The 21734-nt window shown below is 36.4% G+C and overlaps 2 protein-coding genes and 1 long non-coding RNA gene across 4 annotated transcripts; 2 read left to right on the plus strand and 1 right to left on the minus strand.

Moving 5' to 3' along the window:
* Positions 1-551: 551 nt before the first annotated feature.
* On the plus strand, positions 552-1806 carry LOC145069812 (uncharacterized). The gene is made up of 3 exons (XR_013689686.1): positions 552-699; positions 943-1502; positions 1587-1806. It is a non-coding gene; the product is annotated as an uncharacterized LOC145069812 (long non-coding RNA).
* A 1516-nt stretch (positions 1807-3322) lies between these two features.
* On the minus strand, positions 3323-4844 carry LOC145069811 (pentatricopeptide repeat-containing protein At5g66520-like). The gene has a single exon (XM_079016759.1). It carries the CDS (start codon positions 4765-4767, stop codon positions 3418-3420), a length of 1350 nt encoding a protein of 449 aa, XP_078872885.1. The 5' UTR covers positions 4768-4844; the 3' UTR covers positions 3323-3417.
* Positions 4845-6888: 2044 nt separating this feature from the next.
* Positions 6889-10474, plus strand: LOC145071078 (Transducin/WD40 repeat-like superfamily protein). Of its 2 annotated transcripts, none has more exons than XR_013690226.1 (12): positions 6889-7079; positions 7166-7302; positions 7389-7517; positions 7599-7729; positions 7827-8048; positions 8153-8325; positions 8422-8522; positions 8598-8753; positions 8995-9050; positions 9731-9792; positions 9895-10012; positions 10144-10280. XR_013690226.1 is itself a non-coding variant. In XM_079018004.1 (12 exons), the coding sequence occupies exons 1-12, from the start codon at positions 7070-7072 to the stop codon at positions 10323-10325; spliced, it is 1473 nt and encodes a 490-aa protein (XP_078874130.1). In that variant the 5' UTR covers positions 6889-7069; the 3' UTR covers positions 10326-10474. The 2 variants fall into 2 exon arrangements, 1 of the variants encoding a protein (XP_078874130.1); XM_079018004.1 differs by having other exon boundaries at positions 9731-9788; positions 10144-10474.
* The last annotated feature ends 11260 nt before the right edge of the window (positions 10475-21734 follow it).

Genomic DNA, 21734 nt, shown 5'->3' on the forward strand with positions numbered 1-21734 from the left:
AAGACAGGGACCAAACGCTCAATAATAACAAATAGTAGGGACATTCCGAGTTTAAAAAATAAGTTAGAGACCAAACGTGCAAATTACCCCAAACCATAAGGACCATTCGTATAACTTACTCTACAAAAAACAAATCTGAAAAACATAAAATGTCCAGCTTTGATATCCCGATTTGAAGGACTGTAAGTCAATCAATATTAACTCAAAAATAACAAAATTATAGTCTGAAATCATGTAGAAACTATGAACTACATTTTGGAAAAAATTCATGCCAATCCGACTTCAAGCTAATGAAATACACATGTTTTAAACTTTTCATAGATACCGGTTCCGGCCCCTAAAACCGGTTCCGGTTCTGAACACGGTTTACCCGAACCCGAAGGATTATCAGTCTTCTAAAATTTTTAAATTTTTTTTCAAAAAACAACTCATTTTTTCGTAACTAAACACACCATAAATATCTCTAAATATTATTAAAAGACATACTTAAATTCTAAGCCATTCATTTAATTTCAATCCTTAATTTTTTAACCTTGGACTGACATCATCTTTGTTACTCAAACACCGTTACACGACTTCTCTCTTCTTTTCTTCGTCATCTACCTTCTTTCTCTCTCAATTGTAACCTAATCATTCTTTTTTTACTTCAATCGTGCCAGAAAACTTATCCCTAATGGATGTTCAGACTCCAAAATCAAGGTAACTAAAGTAATTTTCAATGTCGTTCATGGATTTAATCTCATCTCTTACATTTATCAATGTATCACAATTCCAGTTTTTCATCATATTCTAATCGTCTATAATGTAGTAAACTTCTTTGTTGTTTTTTTGAATTTCAAATGTTTCCTGTGTGAATCCCATTTTGTATGACGATTTCGTGATGTTTTCTTCTTTGATTACCGAACAATTTTAACTGATGCTGTTCTTCCGTGATAATTTCAGTACGAAGACGTCATCTGAAGGTTCTCGGAAAAACTCTCCTCGATTGATTTCTTCAGACACAAGCCAAAGGAACTCGAGTCGAATCGCACGCCAACTAAAGACCACTATATTGGAATCTAACTCGTCCTCTCTCAATCAATCAACCATTAGCACACTAAAAAGTACAAGTCCTGTAATCGCTACTCACAAGTCGCCCATAAGCCTCATTTCAGAGGTAAATTGAACTACGAATCGTGTAAAACTATATTAATGTATTCGGGAATTGATAAATTCACGGAAGAGAGTTCAATATTGTTCGTTTTAATCTACTGAAGAAATGTCCAGTGAGAGTTGCAGAGCTTGAAACGCAAATTTCTCAGCTTCAAGATGATTTGAAGACTGTTAAGGATCAATTAGTTTCATCATAATCATGGAAAGATCAAGCGAAACAAAGATGAAGAGCCTCTTCATGCTGTTTTTGAATCAATAATTCGGAGGATTCTTGCCTGTTTACAATTTTATGATTCTTTCCTGTTTACAATTTTATATGATTCTTCTGTACTATTAATCTCTTCTCCAAGGTAACACAAGTAATCACTCACATTCTAATTCAACTTTTTTTTTTCTTTTTTCTGAAACATTCTAATTGAAATTTAATCCTTCAGTAAATTGGTTCAAAGGATGTTTGGATGCGTTTGGATGCGAATTTCAAAAGTGATTATGTGATATTCAAGTTGGAATGATTGTGTTTGATGACTTGGGGTTCCGACAAATTATGAGTTCTGTAACTGTAACTGTAACTGTAACTGTAACTGTAACTGTAACTGTAACTGGTTCTTTTGTTTTTCTGTGCAATTATATGAAGTCATTTGATTTGATTTATTATTCGATGAAATTTATCTCATTATGTTGGTCAAATCGTTCATTATATATGGTTTTCTTATATCTATTATCTATCACGCCAATAACTACATTTGAAGGATTACTTCAGACACTAGAATTCTTAATCTATGTTGTAGCTTGAATCAATTTAGGACAAGTCGTTTAATTGATTTTTTTTGTTTAAGAGCTGAAACACGGATAGAGAAGCACTTTAATGACAAAGATGAAGTCTATTGTTGTTTTTGAATCAATAATTCAGAGGAATATGGCAAGAAGGCATGCAGACACATAAATTGTAACTTCAATTTCAAAATTTTACAAAGATGAAGTCTATCTTTTTCAGCTTCAAGTTTGATCCAGATCCTCTATCAGAACTGTGAAACTCTGTAATGGCTTTTCAAGAATTTGGCCTTTAAAAAAATGAAATAAGACTTTATTAACTAATCAAACGCTTGATGGCAATTTAACTTGTATAAAGTTTTATTTGGAAAGTATTATATTCATATTTGTGTTGTAAATGACAGGAATATAGAAGTCATATTATTTCCACTATTCAAATATATCTTTGAGTATTTAGACGAGAGGTTTGTCTCTTTGACCTAAATGAATATGCTCCTACAGTTTTTTTGTCAAATGTTTTTTTTTCTTTTTAAATTTATTTATTTCAGCAAAGTAGATGCTCAAAATCCAGGTGCTTTCACTGCAAACCGTAAAATCCGAGTGGTAGCTTCTTAGGAACCTACAGTATTTGCAACAATTATTATCCCCAATGAGTAAGCTCTCAAAATCCCTAATTTTTTTATCCCCAAATGGCAAATTGTATAAATGACTGAAATACCTTTTTCTAAAACACCCTAATATTAACATTTTTAGTATCTAGGTTTCTTCTTTTTGATGAAATACCCTTCATCTCTATTTTTTTCTTCATTTCAGCCATTGTTGACCTACCAAAATTGGTTACTATGTTTAATTGGCTTACATGGACAAATTTTAATGAGGTGACATCTGATGTAGCAAGGGAAATGTCCACATAAGCATATATTGATGGACACCTTTTTGACACTTTAACACTCTTATATAAAATTGGTTACAATTTTATATGATTCTTGCTTGTTTACATATTTCCTTTTCAGTTGTAATGATTGTGTATTCTCGACTTTTTTCGTGCCTTTGTTACAGTTGTTAGGTGAACTTGATCTACTATATTGGATTCTTCAACATAGAATCACAATTAAAGTACAATCCTAATATCCTAATATCCTCGTCTCAGACTCACTTTCTTCTATACTATTAATCTCTTCTCCAAGGTAACACAAGTAATCCCTCACATTCTAATTCAACTTTTTTTTTTCTTGAAATATTCTAATTGATGATTGTAATTTCAATTTCAGAGTTTTATAAATTGTAGTTTATTGTACTTTTTCATGATGAATGTATTTGAATTTTAGATGTTTGATTTTTCAGATTTCTTACCGTAGATGCAGATTTCTGAAGAGCTAGATCTCTTAATAAAGAATAATAAAGAAAACAAGACCTAATTACTTCATAGGTATAAACAAAATTACAGTTGCATACACCAAGATGTGATTTTCACCTCAAAACATTCATTTATTGTCATTTATCAACACTTCTAATAAAACTCACTCCTCTTGTTTTCCTAACATTTTGTGTAACCATTAACCTTCTAAACCTTTCTTCATCATCCCACTTCTCACCCAAAGCAAACAAATCAGCAATCAAACAATAAACACCTCCATCTTTTTCTGGATTCAACATCTCCATCACTCTATCAATCACCCTTTCAGCCATTTTAAAGTTACATTGAACTTTACAAGAAGAAAGATAAGATCCTAAGATGTTTATATTAGCATCCACCTCCATTTTCATAATAATCTCATACGCATCTTCTAACTCTCCTGCTTTCCCAAACAAATCAACCATACAACAGTAATGATGAATCTTTGGCTTCAATCCATAATCCTTCATCATTTCAAAGTACTTTCTTCCCTCATCAACTAACCCTGCATGAACACAAGCACTTAGAATCCCTGTGAAAGTGAACTCATTAGGTTTAATGTGAGATTCTTGCATTTCATGAAAAAGATTTCTTGCTTCTTTTATGTATCCATGTTGAGCTGCTCCACAAATCAATGAAGTCCAAGAAACAACATTTGTGTATTGCATCATGTTAAACACCATAGAAGCAACTTTTAAGAATCCAGATTTTGCATACATGTTGACTAATGAAGTTCCAAGTTCCACGTTGAGATTGTATTTGTGTCTTATAATAAACCCATGAATGGATTTTCCTAGAATCAATCCGATTGTTTCCATGTGTCCACATGCTCTTAAGATTGTACACAAGGAGAAATGATCAGGTTTTAGCTTTTCGTGTGTTAACATCTTGTGGAAGAGTGTTATTCCTTTTTTCTGGTGACCTGAATTGATGTATGATGCGATCATTGCAGACCAAGAAGCTGTGTTTCTTATGGGCATTTCATCAAACAACGATCTTGCTTTGTTTAGATTTCCTGATCTTGAGAAACCAGTGATCATGGTATTCCAGGTGACGATTGTTCTTTCAGGCATTTCATCGAACACGACACGTGCATCGTCAAAACAAGCGTTTGAATAGCCATGGAGGAGAGAGGACATGATGTAAACGTTGGATGTGAATCCGAGTTTGGAAATATGGGCATGAAGGTGACGAAGAAGAGGGAGGTTCTGCAAATGGGTACATGATGTAAGTGTGTAGAGAACAGCGAAGCTGTCCACGGGGATGGATTGACGTTGCATTTGCGTGTAGATTTGCATAGATTTGGTGGGAGAAGATGTGTTTTTGATGGCTGAAATCCATTTTGCTGATGCTGATGACGATGATGATGTTGATATTGTTGATGTTAGGAGACGAACAACTTCATAGACTAGTGGTCGCTTTGATGGGCGATACAAAACCAGTGGCATGAGTGTAACTCTCGACACGCTCTAAAATTGGTAAGGATTATAACTTAGAGTAAATTACATGAATGGTCCCTATGATTTAGGGTAATTTGCGCGTTTGGTCCCTAACTTATTTTTTTAACTCGGAAGGTCCCTACTTTTGTTTTTGTTACACGCTTGGTCCCTCTCTTACCTAAAAAACTATTTTGCCCTTGATTTTTTAAAATTTTTAAATAAACACACCCCAACCCCAACCCCCTCATCTTACCTTACCTATTCCACAATTTTTCCTATTTAAATAATAGTCTTTTTAGGTAAGAGAGGGACCACTCGCGTAACAAAAACAAACATTAGAGATCAAGCGCGTAACAAAAACAAAAAGTAGGGACTTTCCGAGTTAAAAAAATAAGTTAGGGACCAAACGCGCAAGTTACCCCAAACCATAGAGACCATTCGTGTAATTTACTCTATAACTTATAAGCAACGAGCAAACTAGTTGTAAAGGTTTTAAACAAATTTATGGTATTGGTGTATAGTGGAAATAAAAACTTATGTGGATTATGTTACATGTCAAAAAATATATAATCCATAAGACATGTACGATTTATCAATGTGGCTAAAAGAAATATTGTTACGAGTGAGCTTGAGTATATAGATTGTATTTCGAGAAGAGAAGCATTGTATGGGAATTGCATAATAACCATCAAATTGACACTTAATCGTGTACCATAAAATGTGGAAACTAATAAAGATGTTTTTGTAGTATTTCTTAACGTTATCACACCTAAAAGTTGAAATTGTGAGATCCAAACCCATGAATACTTCTTTTGTTATGCTGAATTCTTAAGTGATTATAGTAAGTCACATTAGTGATGGTTAGGATATTTGGTTAGTTGCTTGGCAACAAACAAGTTGAGATTAGGAGACATATGGTTGAAACAATGTGGATCAAGAAAACGATAATGAAATGAAAGTTGAGAATGTTAACAAGATTGGTAATTCCACACTCATTAATCTACTAAACCATTCTACAAGATCATCATTAAGGCATTTGAATGCATTTGAAATCCTTAGATTTTATGGATTGTGACACGTTATCATTCTACCTTCGGAAAACTCTATCAAAAATTTTCTTATATGTATTGAACTCTATAAGGTTTAATGAAACATATATTAAAAATTAAAAATGTTTTTTTATTGAAAAGTTTAGCGATCATTGAACTCAATATCTATTAAATGTTAACATGACATCATATAATTGTGGAATTTAATTTATTGGATGCCAATTAGACATATTACATTATTCATTTTTTTATAAACTATACATTATGGATGTTCTTTGTGTGTTGCACGACCCTCAAAATATTAATATTGACCCTGAAACCAACCCTTTGTATAGATAATATCACTAATTCAATGAAAACCCTTGCTAGTTAATACTTACATAGTCTTAAACCTTTAATTATTGGTTTTCCTATGTTTAATTTTTTAGATATAGCTTAATAACATTGTCATTTTTGTTTACACATATATTCCACTTCATCTTGGATGACCGGTTAACTATTTAAATTTATGCTGAAAAATCAAGAGTTATTTTATTTTAATATTACGATGGTTTTTCTAAATAAAAAAAAAAGAGAGATCAAATTATAATAATTTTAATGCAGTTTGCCCTAATTAAAACTTTCATGATATTTACTATTATGTTTAAAAAAAAAAGAAAAAAAAATGAACAGACCATCTTCAACTTACATTATCATTTTATGCATCAAATTATATAAAACTGTTTATCTACAAACTATTGAACCAAATTTTACATAAAAAAATATATTCCAGTATACTCCATCTTTATACCTTATAAAAAATTTCAAAAACACCATTTCTATTTATTAGCATTTTATAAATATACCGTGTTTACATTTTTAAAATAATTTTTAAATTATCTCATCACAAAACTATAACCAAATAAACTATTCATATATATTTAATTTAAATTAATTTAATATACAATATAATATTATAAATAATTACTATTATATTCAAAATCATTTGTATATAATTGTAAAAACAAAAAAACATATAAATTCAAAATTTAAATTTAAACAAAATTGAATAGAATACCAAATTCACAAAATGGGACGTCAATAGGGGAAAACAAAATCCTGTTCGTGCCGTTAAGTTCGACCTTCCTCGACACTTTAGAACCGCCATCGCCATTCGCCACAGCCGCCTGCATCTTGATTCATCATTCATCTGCAGCTCACTTCTTCACGATTTTTTTTCCTCAGCTTTCATTCGTTACTCTTGCTCTAAATAATTTCACAAGATGCCACAAGGTTTTCCCTCTTAACTTTTCTTCTTTAGCTAATTTCATCAACGACTATGAGCCAAATTGATTCTATTAATCTTCTATTGTTGATAGACCTTCCAGGGTTCTATTATGATGCCGAGAAGAACCGATATTTTCCTGTAAAATCACCAATTCCGGGTTCTTCTTCTAGAAACAGTTCTTCCGCTTCAACCAGCGCTCAAAAACCACCCCCGAAACCCAGCAACAAGGTAACACCAGCTAACCCGTAACCCTAGCACACTTCCGATATGATAATAACTATGACTTAAAGGTTCGATTTTGAACATTCATACAGACGAAATATGCAGCCAAAGTTGTTAAGATGCTTCATGTTAGGGAGTTATGTGGTAATTCAATCAGCTGTAACAAAAAAAAGGTGAACTTTCAAGAGCAATACCAAAAGATACAGACATCAAAACCTATAGTAAGTTCAACATCTGATTCGATTGAGAAACTAAAGTCTAAACATTCAATTCTGATGTAATGAATCTATACTTTGCATTAGATTTGGAAATATCAAGGGACACAGAGGATTGCTGATGCTGCATTGGAACACATATGCTTAGATGTTCAGACTCCAAATGGGCTTATTAAAACAGAAATATTACTCACTGGTGGTCTTAATGGCACCTTTTGGTATGTAATTAATTAATAATGACTCAAAAATCACATTAATTCATTATTTTCATCTTAATAGTTATGATTATCATCTTTTTATACATATGGTATGCAGTTGTTATGAAGTTGGATCTATTGGAGAACATGCTATTAATGGGTTACAATGTATGCCAAATCTTGTTCATCCTATGAATATAGAAAAGGAAACAGCATCATTAAAGTCACCAGGACTTATTTGGAGGCCAATTGGAGCTTTAGTTCAAATGCCTTCAAATGTATCTTGTATAAACTTACCAAGAAACTACCATTCTATTGATTCATCACCTTCACATGCTTTGTATCCTTCACATTGTTGATATTGATCCTACTTTCATTTCTTGATAAGAAAAAAATTGAAAGAATTCAAACTTCAAAGTTGCTCTTTAACTCAAAAGCAAACAGAATAACTACACTTGGATCCGAATCATCTGGTGGATCGGTTTATTCAATGAACATTAGTGATCCATTGGAGTATGATTTAGGAGTTGCAATGTTGAGTAGAAGAATTGATGAGATTTCAAGATTCAAATCCACAATTTGGACATCTGATTCCAATGGGAATCAAGCAGTCATTGGTAAGGTTTGTTTGGTTCTAAAAGAATGAATTCAATATTTGCTTTTACTTTCTTTTCATGTATACGTTTTATTTATTAATAATTTGGAATTTTTAGGCACAAATGTTGGAGTTGCATTGGTGAACATAGACTCTGGAAGAAAATCATGGATATGTCGTTCCAAAAGTGATGTTTTGTCTTTGCAATTTGATTCTTCGGTAAGAACATGATGTGAATTGAATGCAAGAAATAGGAATGTGCTTTTGCTGAGGTGTTATTGTTTATGAATTTAGGGAAATAATGTTTTATGTGGATTTAGAAATGGAAGTATTGTGAATATTGACATTCGCCAAAAATCTCAAGACTTTCATGATACAAATACAATACTTCCTAGACATCAAATTCCTCTTCCATCAAGAGGTCAAAAACGTGAGAAACAATGGTTTGAGGTAAATTTACTTGTCTGCCCTTCCTTTCCATCTTCTTAATGGCGTTTAGTTCGTTTGATTCTGTTGAAAATTACTCAAATACCCTTTTAACCATGAAACAACATTTCCCCCTTCAAATTCACAAAATCTAACCGAAGGATTTGTCCTAAAACCCATGGAACAACATTAAAGTTACTCAAATACCCTTTTTTAACTGAATTTCATTGATTGTAATATGAGTGTGAAGTATTTTCATATGCAGCTCAGAGGGAATATTCATCAATCTAGAACAATCTCTATGCCTTCATCAGTTTCATGGTTAGTACACAAATATTCAAACTTCATTTTTATTTATTTATTTATTTTATTTTAAGTTAAATGCAACAAGAAAGCAATGTATTTCATAAATTTTCTTTATTATAGCATCCCACTTTCATTTCTTCCTATTACAACATTCTACTTTAAAAAAAATCTACCCATATATATATATATATATATATATATATATATATATATATATATATATATATATATATATATATATATATTATATAGCAATGTCATTGAGTATAATAATATCCTCATAAGAAATAAAATCCTAAACTATGTAGATTTTTCAAAGTAATAAAAAGGTGAAAGAAAATGAAAATAAGTTGCTATAAATTATAGAGAAATCTCCGATAAAGTCCCAATATTTTGGGCTAGTTTACGGTTTAATCCCAACATTTATTTTTTGAACAGAAAGTCCCGATTATTTTATATTTTGCCCAAATTAACAAAAAAGTCATAATTTTTTTTCAACAAGAAAGGACAAATTATCGTATAAAATCAGATAATCAGGACTTTTCTATTCAAAAAATAAAAGTTAGGATTAAACCGTAAACTGACCCAAAATATTGGGTCTTTATGGGAAATTTCCCTAAATTATAACACATAAATAAATGAAAGTGTATTGCTATTTCTTGCATTATTCATGACAAGAAGTAAATTTGTTGCAGTTTGGCGGGACTTAAGACGTATGATGATTATTTCTTGGCCAGCTCCATGGATGGAACTGTATGTAGGTGGCGTACTTTTTTGCATATCATATTTTTGTCTGATGATGTGGCACATGATGATTGGATTTGGACTTTGGTCTTTGGACTTTCTTTTGTATGTATAGATTCGGCTTTATGATCATCGTTTTAGAGGGGCTTTAGTACAGTTCTACGAAGGACATGTGAATTCACATACTCGTATACAAATTGGCGTCGACCCATCAGAGAGATTTTTCATGTCAGGTATCTGTATCTATATCTATATCTATATCTATATCTACATCTACATCTATATCTATATCTGTATCTGTATCTGTATCTATATCTATATCTATATCTGTATCTATATCTGTATCTGTATCTGTATCTGTTAGGGGGAGAGGATTTATGTTTGAGGGTATGGAGTATAAAGTCGGGGGAAATGTTGTATGAAGATAAATTCATGAAGTCGGTGGCTACATCTGTATGTTGGCCTTTAACAAGATGTGGAAACCGTTTTGGAGGGGGGGCATGGTTGGGGTCTCAAGAAGGGATGTTTTATGTGAATACCATTTGATCATTTTCTCTTTTCAATGAATATGTATGTCATTTTTATTTATAGTCATTTTTTAGTCAGGAAATAGGTTGGTTTTAGCTTACCATTATTTTTTTTAAACTATATTTATTATGATTATAATCATAATAATGATTCTAAATTTTCAACTACAGAGTTTTCTTTTTAAATTATTATACTTTTACTAAACAGTAAGGCATGATTTCATACTTTCAATTCTACTTCCATTCTACTCTCCTCTCAAACATCATCAGTATGTAATATGTCATGTATGTGTAGAAAACTAGAAATCGTCCCTTTAATCCTAATGTGATCAGTGATGCATTTTGTGTTGCTTGTAAATTTGTATTAATTGATTCACTATTTCACTATATCATAATTGTTGTAGTTAAGTACTTAAGTAGTGACGTCTTATTATTTTGTTAATTGTGAGTTGTGAGAAAGAACCCTGTGTCCCTGTTAAATCTTTTGTAATTTTGTTAATTGTAATCAAATTCACCATCTCACACTCTCACTTTGCCATCAGTATCATGTGTCTGAGTACTTTTGAGATTAATATGCATTATACATTTTAGAGTATATTCAAGTATTTATAAATATTTCTATATTTTTTTAATACTCAGTTTCAGGATGTTTCTTAATTCAGGATTGTGGTCCGTATCTTGATCATGTAAAGGTTTTGGGCATTAAAGAAATAAAGTTTAGATCTTATTGAATGTTGATTATATTCGTTATGAGATCTAAGCCTTTGATTTGTGTGTTAGAACCAAAGGATAAAATGAGAAAAGTTATATGTCGGGCTTTTTGCATGGATTTTGGTTTTAGTTCGACATATACTAAGCCAAAAGTAACTAGATAGAATTGTGGGGCTTGTTAATACATTTCCGTGCATATAAAGAACGGACGCGGAGTTGAAACGAAGAAGTTATGATTATTTGAAGTTGAATTGGAAATTAGGAATTTTTGCCCTACGTTGGGCGTAGGAAAGCCCTAAGTTGGACGTAGGTGCTGAATTTCGGACACTAGTTTAATGACCTATGCTAGGCGTACGTTATGCTACATTAAGGGTAGCTGTTGCAAACAAAGAACATAACCATAAGGTTTTGAGCCGTATTTAAGGGCTCTAACTTCTTAGGATCATTCCCATGACCAGCCTTCATCACCTCATATCGTTCCTTTGAAACCCTAGCCACCATTTGTGAGTTTTGGAGCTTTTAGAGAGTTTTGTGTGTTCTTTGAAGGAAGAAGGTGTTTGTAGAACTAAGTGGAAAGCTTCAAGGAGTGTAGATTTGGGATTTGCAAGGCAACATCTATCTTTGGAAGGTATTAAACTTTAATCTTGATGCTTGTACATGTTAGATCTAGTATGGTTGTGAGTTTTATGTTTTTGTCCCCATGATCTTAGTCCTTCTGAGTATGCGTTACTCCAGACCGTTTGAATGCCTCCTTTTGATGTTTTTGAGGTTATAGAGTCAAAAAAAAATGAGAGCTTGGGCACTCTCATCCATCCATGCATGAGTTCTTGAGCAAAAGGTGACAATATGGACTTAAAGTTTGGTTTTGTGCTCTTCTTCTTGATGAAAAGAGATAAAATCAGAGACTTTATCCATTAAGACATTCATTTAGATCGGATCTGGAAGTTCAAGAGTTTTGCTTGCTATATTAAGAGCTTAATAGAAGTTTTTGGGAAAGGGGGCTCTAGTTGGGCGTAGCTGTAACATCGGAATACTTGAGGTAATTAATTTATTAAAATTCTAGTTTTTGGAAGAGGGTCACGACGTGAAACTTAGTGATCATGTCGTGAGTGGTCGTTGACTAGTTGACCGACATCTTTTGAAGTCTCACGGCGTGAGGAATAAGTTCTCACGACGTGAGAACGACCTGATGACCAAAACCGTAATATTTTGAGTATATAATGGAATGAAAGGGCTAGGGTTGCCTATCCTTAGCCTCCCTCACTCTCTAGCCTCCTGATAATCTCAACTTGCTTGAGGTCCTTAGCCATTTTTGTTGACCTTGAAGAACTTACTGGAAGTTTTTGGTTCATTGAAGTGGAAGAAGACTTTTGTGGGCATTCTCATGGAAATCCAGCTTCTACCTCACCTTCTTGCAGAGCTTTTGGACCTTTGTAAGTCATAAAGCTCTGGCCTTTTTGCCTCTTGCATGCTATATCTAGGTATTAAGCTCCTTTTTGCATGGTTGAGTTGGATGGCATGCATGAGATGCATAAAGTTGGCAACTTTATGGATCATTAAGACAACTTCTGTATTATAAGATTTAGAACTGAATTTTGGAGTTGGTTTTAGACTCCAAGGACGAGTCTCGATCTTATTTTCCCTCTTTTGACCTAGCGAGTGTTTAAGTCATGCATTGGACGTGCATGACTAAAAAGATACGATTTTTATTAACCTTTGGGTGAAGGAAGACCCTCTGGAAAGTCCCAAGTAGTGGCTTAAAGGAATAAGAGCTTAATGCTCAAAGGTAGCCAATACAGCGGCCATGACGTGAGGATGAGCCTTCTATGTTGTGAGATTGCATGTCATCCGCAACTATTTTGTTGGTTTAGGTCACAACATGACCCGGGGTGGCCACGACGTAACGATGTTTGGAATCAAAACTGGGCGGGTTGATTAGCTGAGTTGACCCGTTGAGTTGGGTCCAGGTCGAGTTCATACTCACGACGTGACCATGAGCTGGTCATGACGTGAGAGTCAACTTTTGAATTTTGGACAGTTGACTTTAGGCCATTTTGGAACTTTTAGGCCTTAGGGTTCTTTAGTTGGGACTGGGTCATTAGTAGGCCTATGTTGGGCTTGGGCCATTATTGGGCCTTATGATTCATGGGGTTAACCTTAGATAGCAAATAGGGTTGGTATTGATTGTGTTCAGTGTGAGGAGCCGTTTTACAACAGACTCGGGTGTAAGATTTGCTATCTTCTGATCAAGGTGAGTCTTCTCATAGTATTTACGGGTCGAAGGCACTAATGTTGACCCATTGGATTACGTTATAGTGTGATAGATGTCTTTATGAGTCTTGCATGTATTATATGTGTTTGTATGTATAATGGGCGGGGCCTGATGAATATACCGGGTGGGGCCCAATGTATGTATATATGCATCATATGTATGGTATGAGGTATTTTGGGGAACTGACTGAGATTTGTGCTTATGGTTTATGTTTAACATGTTTCAGGTACTTCTGTCCAAAGGGAAGGGCTCGAGTTGATTGCATCGCATACACCTATGATTTTCTGCATGTTGACTCTGATGTATTTCTAGATGAGTGTCATTATAGTTGATTTTCACTTAATGGTTTTTTGTACACAATCAATGTTTGGTGGTTTTATCAGAGCCTTGGTTTGAGGGATTCAGACATACTCTCAGGTGTGTGTCTAAACTCAAGTTGAGGGTTTGGCAAAATTTTAAAAGAAATGTTTTAATTAAAGAAATTTTTAATAAAAGAAGGGGGTGTGGTGCATGCAATCGACTGAGCTCAAGTAAGTTTTCCCAAAACACCCATACATGTTCTATGTGATATGCTTTGAATTATGAATTTGTGAACTGCATGCTAGACTAGGGCTAAGGATCTGCTCATGATTTTTCATGGTAGAATGAAAAGAGAGATGCATTTTATGCTTATTGTATGAACTTGTAGATTTGCATGCTAGTACTGATCAATTAGTGATAGGATGGATTGTTTAGGTTATGCCTTGATTCCGATTACTTAATGCTCGAATGTTGCTTTCTTTGTGCTTTTAGGAGTTCACATTAGCATTGGCTAACTAGTAAGCGAATACGTTAAGTTACATATTACTAAGATTAGATAATTTCATAAGATTAGGTTTAACCCTATTGCGTAGCTCTTGTTTGAGTCCAACCGTTGTATAGTGAGACTTTTCATTCGAAGAATTATTTGGTGTCGATGGTATGTAATTGTATTTGTAAGCTACTTAGAGGGTGTCGGGGGGAGTTCCTTCTGCAACTGATAGCGAAGAGTGGTATGGTGATAGCCCTAGGAAAACCTACAAGGTGATTTGGTATCGAGAGAATTTTTTTGATAAAGGTTAATTGGATTGATAGGGAAGTAACTTTGGGGAATCGGGACGATTCTTGAGGAAAGTACGGTTAGATGTGGAAGGTAGTACGGACTCGTACTACTGGAAGCAAAGGATCCGTACTCGAGTCAAGGATAGTCACGATGATACTAAGGAGCTTGTAGTATATGGGATTTTTCGAGTATATATTCTGATGGTTTATATGGTTTATTTTTAGTATGGTGGTCACTTGAGGAGGTTCTGGTACCGGTGACAGTCCAGGTTCAAGTTTTAGGGCTGGGTTCATGGATGATCATATTTGGGAGTTCATTTCAGCAGAGATTACCTGCAGTATTCTTGAGCGGACTCCAGTGATCTTTGGTACAGTCAAGGAGGGTATTCTGGAGATTTTGGATGAGCTCCTGGATGCTTTCTATTCGGAGATGGTGGCGATGGTAGGAGCCCATAATTTGACTTTCTGAGAGTCCCGGACATGTGGACCCCGAACTTCTTCGGGAAGAAGGATCCGATTGTGAGCAGGTGTTAGGTAGCAGATGTCACAAATGCCTTCCGCACTAGATGTTGTCACAAGGGGGCAAAGGCCAGGATTGCATCCCGTCTTCTAAAAGACAGAGCACAAGATTGTTGGGAGGAAGTTGGTTAGGCCGTGGGAGGCGCGGCGGTTGTGTGACATCCCAAAAATCTTATAAAATTTAAACATTTCAAAATGACCATTTTGTTATAAAAGTGTTTACAAAAAAACGTGGTTCCTTAAAAATTAATAAAAAATCAGAATCTCTATCAACATAGTTTTAACATTCACATTATCAGAGTTTACTAAAAATAATAAGTCCAAAATGTGAGGATGTGTACGGTCACACCTTCACCTTGTCACGATCCACTGAAGTACCTGAAACCATAAACCAAAACTGTAAACACGAATCTTGGTGAGTTCCCCCAAAATACTGATACATACAAATAATACACATAATAACAACATGTAATGGGTCCATAGTTCTACATACTGGATTACCCCTAAGCTCACAGTATGAGTCTGGCATGTCCTCCTTGTTGGAATAGTGTCTAAGGCTACAACTATATTTGGCAAGTATTTGACCCGGTTGAGCATGGTCCTTTTGGGTTGCCTTCACCATAGCAACTTGACAGGATGATTTATAATGAGAGAAGGAATATTATTAATATATTATAAGAATAATATAAGGAATAATAATATTATTATTTGATTAATATAAGTCATAAATTAATTAGGAATTAATTTGGTGACTTAAAGAGATAAAGGGGTATAAACTGTCAATTGTATGATAGTTTGACTTTGGGCTATAAATCCCTTAAGGATAAGGGGGGACGGATTCAAAGGCTTTGGATAGGCTTAGATTTCGTCCAAGGGCTTATCTATTAGGGTATTGGATTGCTTAGGGCCTAAGTTATCCAATTAGGGTTTAAGGGTGAAACCCTAGGAGCCTTACAAGTAGAAATAGACCCAAAGGCTAAGGGATTTCGTGACTTGTGCTTTGAGAAGAATTCCTGGCCGATTTGATCCTCTCTCCTCTTTCCTAAATCATCTTCTTGCTAGTTGGTGTTTGTAAGCCATTAGAGGAGTGACAAATGTGACTCTAAAGCCTCAAGTACAAGAAGATCAAGCAAGTAATTCAAGGTAAACTTCTAATCTCTGATTTCATATTGTTATTATACTATATTAGCCATTAGAAGTCTTGGATTCAATGTATGTTCAATTAGAGAAACCTAGATCCAAGCATTAGGGTTGCATGTGCACATAGGAATGTTCATATGGCTAAAACCCATCACTCCTAGCCTTCAACACATATATGGCTTGTTCTCGAGCCCACAACATATATCTGGCTTGCCCTCGGGCCCACATATTATGTATGGCTTGCTCCCTCAATCCTCGAACTGGAATATAAATGATTAGCCCTTAGTATGAATCTGGCATGCCCTGTCTGACCCTCAGCTCGTATTTGGAATGCTTATGATTCCTCAGTATGAGTATGGCATGCCTTCCCTGGTCCTTAGCTCATATTTGGCATACTACAGGGTTTGTGGCTACAACATGGAGCAATACAACCTTAACCCAACCTACACAACATGTCGACATGTAACATATAAATACATATATAAATAATCACACAATATCATAGGTAGTCCTACAGATCTACCAGACTAACATATCAAACTAGCATGCATATCTAATTCATACTGAGCATATCAATCACTACTAGAATATCAATCCATTGGGCCGGCTTTGGTGCCTTCGACCCAAATGTAAAATGAGGAAGACACACCTCGAATGCTGAAACTTACTGCACCGAAATCCGTAGCTGCTGCCCTGACGATTTCCCAAATTAACAACTACGAAAACAACATCCAATTAGCAATTGAATTCCAAACCATGATCCATAAACCAACCCTGGGGTAAAATGACCATTTTACCCCTGGCCAATCAAGTCTCATAACCAAGGCTTAAGCCCAAAACCAACCAGGCCCAAAACTATAACATCCATAAAAGCCCATTAATGGCCTAATTTTCGAAATTGGGTCCAACCCATATAGGCCTTACCCAAAAGCCCAACAATTCCTGGTCCAAAATAATTCTTCAATGACCCAAAGGTCGAAGCACATTCGGCCCACTAAAGTCCAAAACCATTGGGCCCACCATGAACCAATACAAAATCTTGGCCCAACTAGACATGACCAAACAAAAGTCCAGAACTCTAAGAACCCTCTAACCAAAAAGCCCAACATGCAAAATCTCCAATCTAAGACCGAAACCCAAAATGGACAAGCCTAAGAATCCCACTACTTGATTGAATGTTGGGCGTTCCCCTGTGGAATGTTGGGTATTCGCTGCCTGACCGCTAATCGTGACTCTATGTCGGAACGCGCGACGTTCCTAAGATGAACGTGTTGCGTTCCCGACCAGGGACCATAAAATTACATTCATGTCTTGACACCTTAAGTCCAAAGTTCAAATCTTCAAAATAGCATCCTATCAGAGTCTTAAGCCATAAATTCATCATCTTGGCACCTTTGCATGGCCCCAAAAGGACCCAAACATCCATTAAAGCTTCCAATCCATAAATCAAGACCCAAACCCTTTGCATGGCTGCTCCGCAACCATCAAGTTACCATTTTTATGTCCCTAACAACTTAAAAATGTGTGGATCTGCAATCCCAGGCTTTTGGAGTAGCTCAAACTCCCAAAGAGCTTCCACATGATCATAAGAAGCACAAAACAAGCCCTAATCTAGATCTTAAGCTATAAGATAGCAAGATACAAACTTTATACCTTCCAAGACATGAAAATGAGTTGGAGATCTTGGATCCAAAAGCTCTTCCTTGATCAATGAGACTCCAAGGTGATCACTCTCCTTCAAGAACACCAAAATACACTTAAAGATGGTCTTCCAAGATCACACACTCACAATTAGGGTTAGGGTTTGGTACAGTGGAGGTTGAAAGAATGAAGAGCCTTGGGTATTAAGTTCTTTAAATAGTGCACACTTATTGTTTTTTAGTGCAGAAGGAAAACGCCCTGCGTTCCTCCCTGGAACGCCCCTCATTCGACTTGGCCTCCGCGTGCAGCTTCATGCACGGAACGCTGTGCGTTCAAAATATAAAGGCCCCGTGTTCGAGCCTTGCCTCTAACACCAAGCTAGCATTTAAAGGCTCTAGGTTTGAAAAACCTCCACACTTAACTAGACCAAGCCCATGCATGAAATATCAACCTTATAATTCTCGAGATGTTACAATTCTCCCCCAATTAAACTAGACATCGTCCTCGAAGTCTGCTGCAGCAACCACTCTGGATACTTCTTACATGTCACTTCTGTAGGCTCCCACAACAACCCTACATGATACATAATTTTACGTACGAGGTTCGAACCCTGAATGGACCGATATACATGGGCCCACAGCCCCACTTCCTAAATCCGATGTCACCCTTACAAGGTGAAGCCTTGGGAGCACTTTGACCTTGGTAAAACTTGGGTATATAACTCCCACCAACAACCAACTACCTATCCTGAACCCAACGAATGCTAACACCCGGCAGCCTGAGGGACACAACCATCACACTAAGGATTCAATGGCCTTACCAAGGAAACTGAACCCAACCAAGCAAGACTCTCCAAACCCGATGAAGGATAAATCCTTACTTTCATACAGAAAACCACTTCCGCCTTTCCGAGATCTGAAATCTATAATGGTCGATCTCCCTGACAGACCACCTATGCTGCAAAATTACCATGTTAAAACCTGATCAACCATAATACTTCCAAACCTGATTATCTCGATCCAACCTACGAGAACAAAGCCATTAACCATAACCAGCTGCATAATACTTATACATGACAGAAGGCTCAGATAATCCTTCGAGTAGAAGATTCATCCCTGTAATAGTTAGACTCAAACGAGAGCTGCGCAACAAGGTCAAATCAATTACTCTGAGATTATTTAATCCAACTGCAAGTGACTTAGCACTTTCGATCAACAAGTTACTCCACATACACGAATCCTCAAATCACTACTTTTTCCCGAAACATCATACAGTCTCTAATCTACTTTCCAAATGACCCGAGACCTCCCTAGTCCTAACTATCTGGAACTATCTGGAATATCGGATTCCTGCTCAATTTATGAGTCAAAAGGCATGACACTTATCCATCGAAATATCTATTCAACTCCTGATGATAACGATTCCATTAACACAATGAGATACAAAATACTGACTTCCTCAACTGTCGGACTGATACACTACTGTTATGAGCCTGAAGCATCATCACTTGCCCGACCTTCACAATGGTAGAACCATCCCTTGAATCTACCCCCAGTCCCAAACCGGGGCATTACCAGAACCATGAAGAATGATCCTCGAAATACACTGACCGCAAACTTGAACCTTATGTCTGACATGCTCCCTCAGTCCTCAGACTGGAATATAAATGATTAGTCCCTAGTACGAGTCTGGCATGCCCTGTCCGGCCCTCAGCTCATATCTGGAATGCTTATGAGTCCTCAGTATGAGTCTGGCATTCCCTCCCTAGCCCTCAACACATATCTGGCATACTCCAGGGTTTGTTGGCTACAACACGGAGCAATAGAACCTCAACCCAACCCACACAACATGTCAACATGTAACAGATAAATACACATATAGATAATCAGACAGTATCATAGGTAGTCCTATAGATCTACCAGAGTAGCATGCATATCTAATTCATACTGAGCATACGAAAGCGCCTTCGACCCAAAAGTATAATGAGGAAGACTTACCTTGAATGCTGAAACTTACTGCACAAAATCCCTAGCTGCTGCCCTGACGATTTCCCAAATTAATAATTACCAAAACAACATCCAATTAGCAACTAAATTCCAAACCATGGTCCACAAACCAACTCTGAGGTAAAATGACCATTTTACCCCTGGCCAAGCAAGTCTCATAACCAAGGCCTAAGCCAAAAACAAACCAGGCCCAAAACTATAAGATCCATAAAAGCCCATTAATGGCCTAATTTTCCAAATTGGGTCCAACCCATATAGGCCTTACCCAAAAGCCCAACAATTCCTGGTCCAAAATAATTCTTCAATGGCCCAAAGGTCCAAGCCCATTCAGCCTACTAAAGTCCAAAACTATTGGGCCCACCACGACCCAATACAAAATCTTGGCCCAACTAGACATGGCCAAACAAAAGTCCAAAACTCTAAGAACCCTCTGACCAAAAAGCCCAACATGCGAAAACCCCAATCCAAGACCGAAGCCCAAAATGGACAAGCCTAAGAATCCTACTGCTTGATCGAATATTGGGCGTTCCCCTGTGGACTGCTGGGCGTTCGCTACCTGACCGTTGATCGTGAATCTACGCCAGAACACGCGACGTTCCTAAGATGAACGTGTTGCGTTCCCGACTAGGGACCATAAAATTACATTCGTGTCTTGACACCTTAAGTCCAAAGTTCAAATCTTCAAAATAGCATCCTATCAGAGTCTTAAGCCATAAATTCATCATCTTGGCACCTTTGCATGGCCCAAAAAGGACCCAAACATCCATTAAAGCTTCCAATCCATAAATCAAGACCCAAAAACTTTGCATGGTTGGTCCATAACCATCAAGTTACCATTTTTATGGCCCTAACAACTCACAAATATATGGATCTACAATCCTAGGCTTTTGGAGTGGCTCAAACTTCCAAAGAGCTTCCACATGATCATAAGAAGCACAAAACAAACCCTAATATAGATCTTAAGCTATAAGATAGCAAGATAGAAACTTTATACCTTATGAGACTTGCAAATGAGCTGGAGACCCTGGATCCAAAAGCTCTTCCTTGATCAATGAGACTCCAAGGTGATCACTCTCCTTTAAGAACACCAAAATACACTTAAAGATGGTCTTCCAAGCTCACAAACTCACAGTTAGTGTTAGGGTTTCGAAATGAGGCTTAAGGTACAGTGGAGGCTGAAAGAATGAAGATCCTTAGGTCTTAAGTTGTTTAGATAGTGCACACTTAGGGTTTTTTTTAGTGAAGATGGAAAATGCCCTGCGTTCCTCCCTGGAATGCCCCGTGTTCGGCTTGACCTCCACGTCCAACTTCATGCACTAAATGTTGAGTGTTCAAGATATGAACGCCCTGCGTTCGAGGCTTTCCTCCTACACCATGATAACAATTAAAGGTTCTAGGTTTGAAAAACCTCTACACTTAATTAAACCTAGCCCATGCATGCGATATGAACCTTACAATTCTTGAGATGTTATAGGTTGAGTCGATGACTTGGGAGGATTTTGTGACGATGTTTCGAGATGATTTGCACCGGTGATTGATGTCCAACAGTTGGCGAGGGTGTTTCAGGACCTTTACCGGACTACCGAGACAGTGGTAGAGATCACCGCTATGTTTTGTGAGAGGTCTTGTTGGTTTTGTAGTATGTGGCAGACAAGGAGATGATGAAGGAGAGATATTGATATATATTGAGGAGTGATATTAGACATTTTGTGAGCATATCCAGTTGCAGGATGATGGATGATATGGTGGTGAGAGCTAGGGAGAGGGGGATTGATTTGGAGATGGATAAGAAGAGGTAGTCGGACTTGGTTCATAATTCAGAGGGATCAGGCAAGTGGCCCAAGGTATTTGATTCGAGATCGAGGGGCCAACAGGGTTGGGGCTGCTATGGCAAGTATGGCAAGATGCACAGTGGAGCTTGCAGAGTGGGTGGTTTTGGATGCTTCAAGTGCGACATAACGGGTCATATCAGCAGAGATTGCACTGCCACCACCACCACCACCCTAATAACTGATCTAGTTTTCTTTCATTGCAGTCAGAGAGGCCAGAAGAAGGCCAA

This window comes from Lactuca serriola, chromosome 8 (assembly GCF_051521515.1).
Source record: "Lactuca serriola cultivar US96UC23 chromosome 8, Lser_US96UC23_V15, whole genome shotgun sequence".
In the NCBI taxonomy this organism is placed as follows: domain Eukaryota; kingdom Viridiplantae; phylum Streptophyta; class Magnoliopsida; order Asterales; family Asteraceae; genus Lactuca; species Lactuca serriola.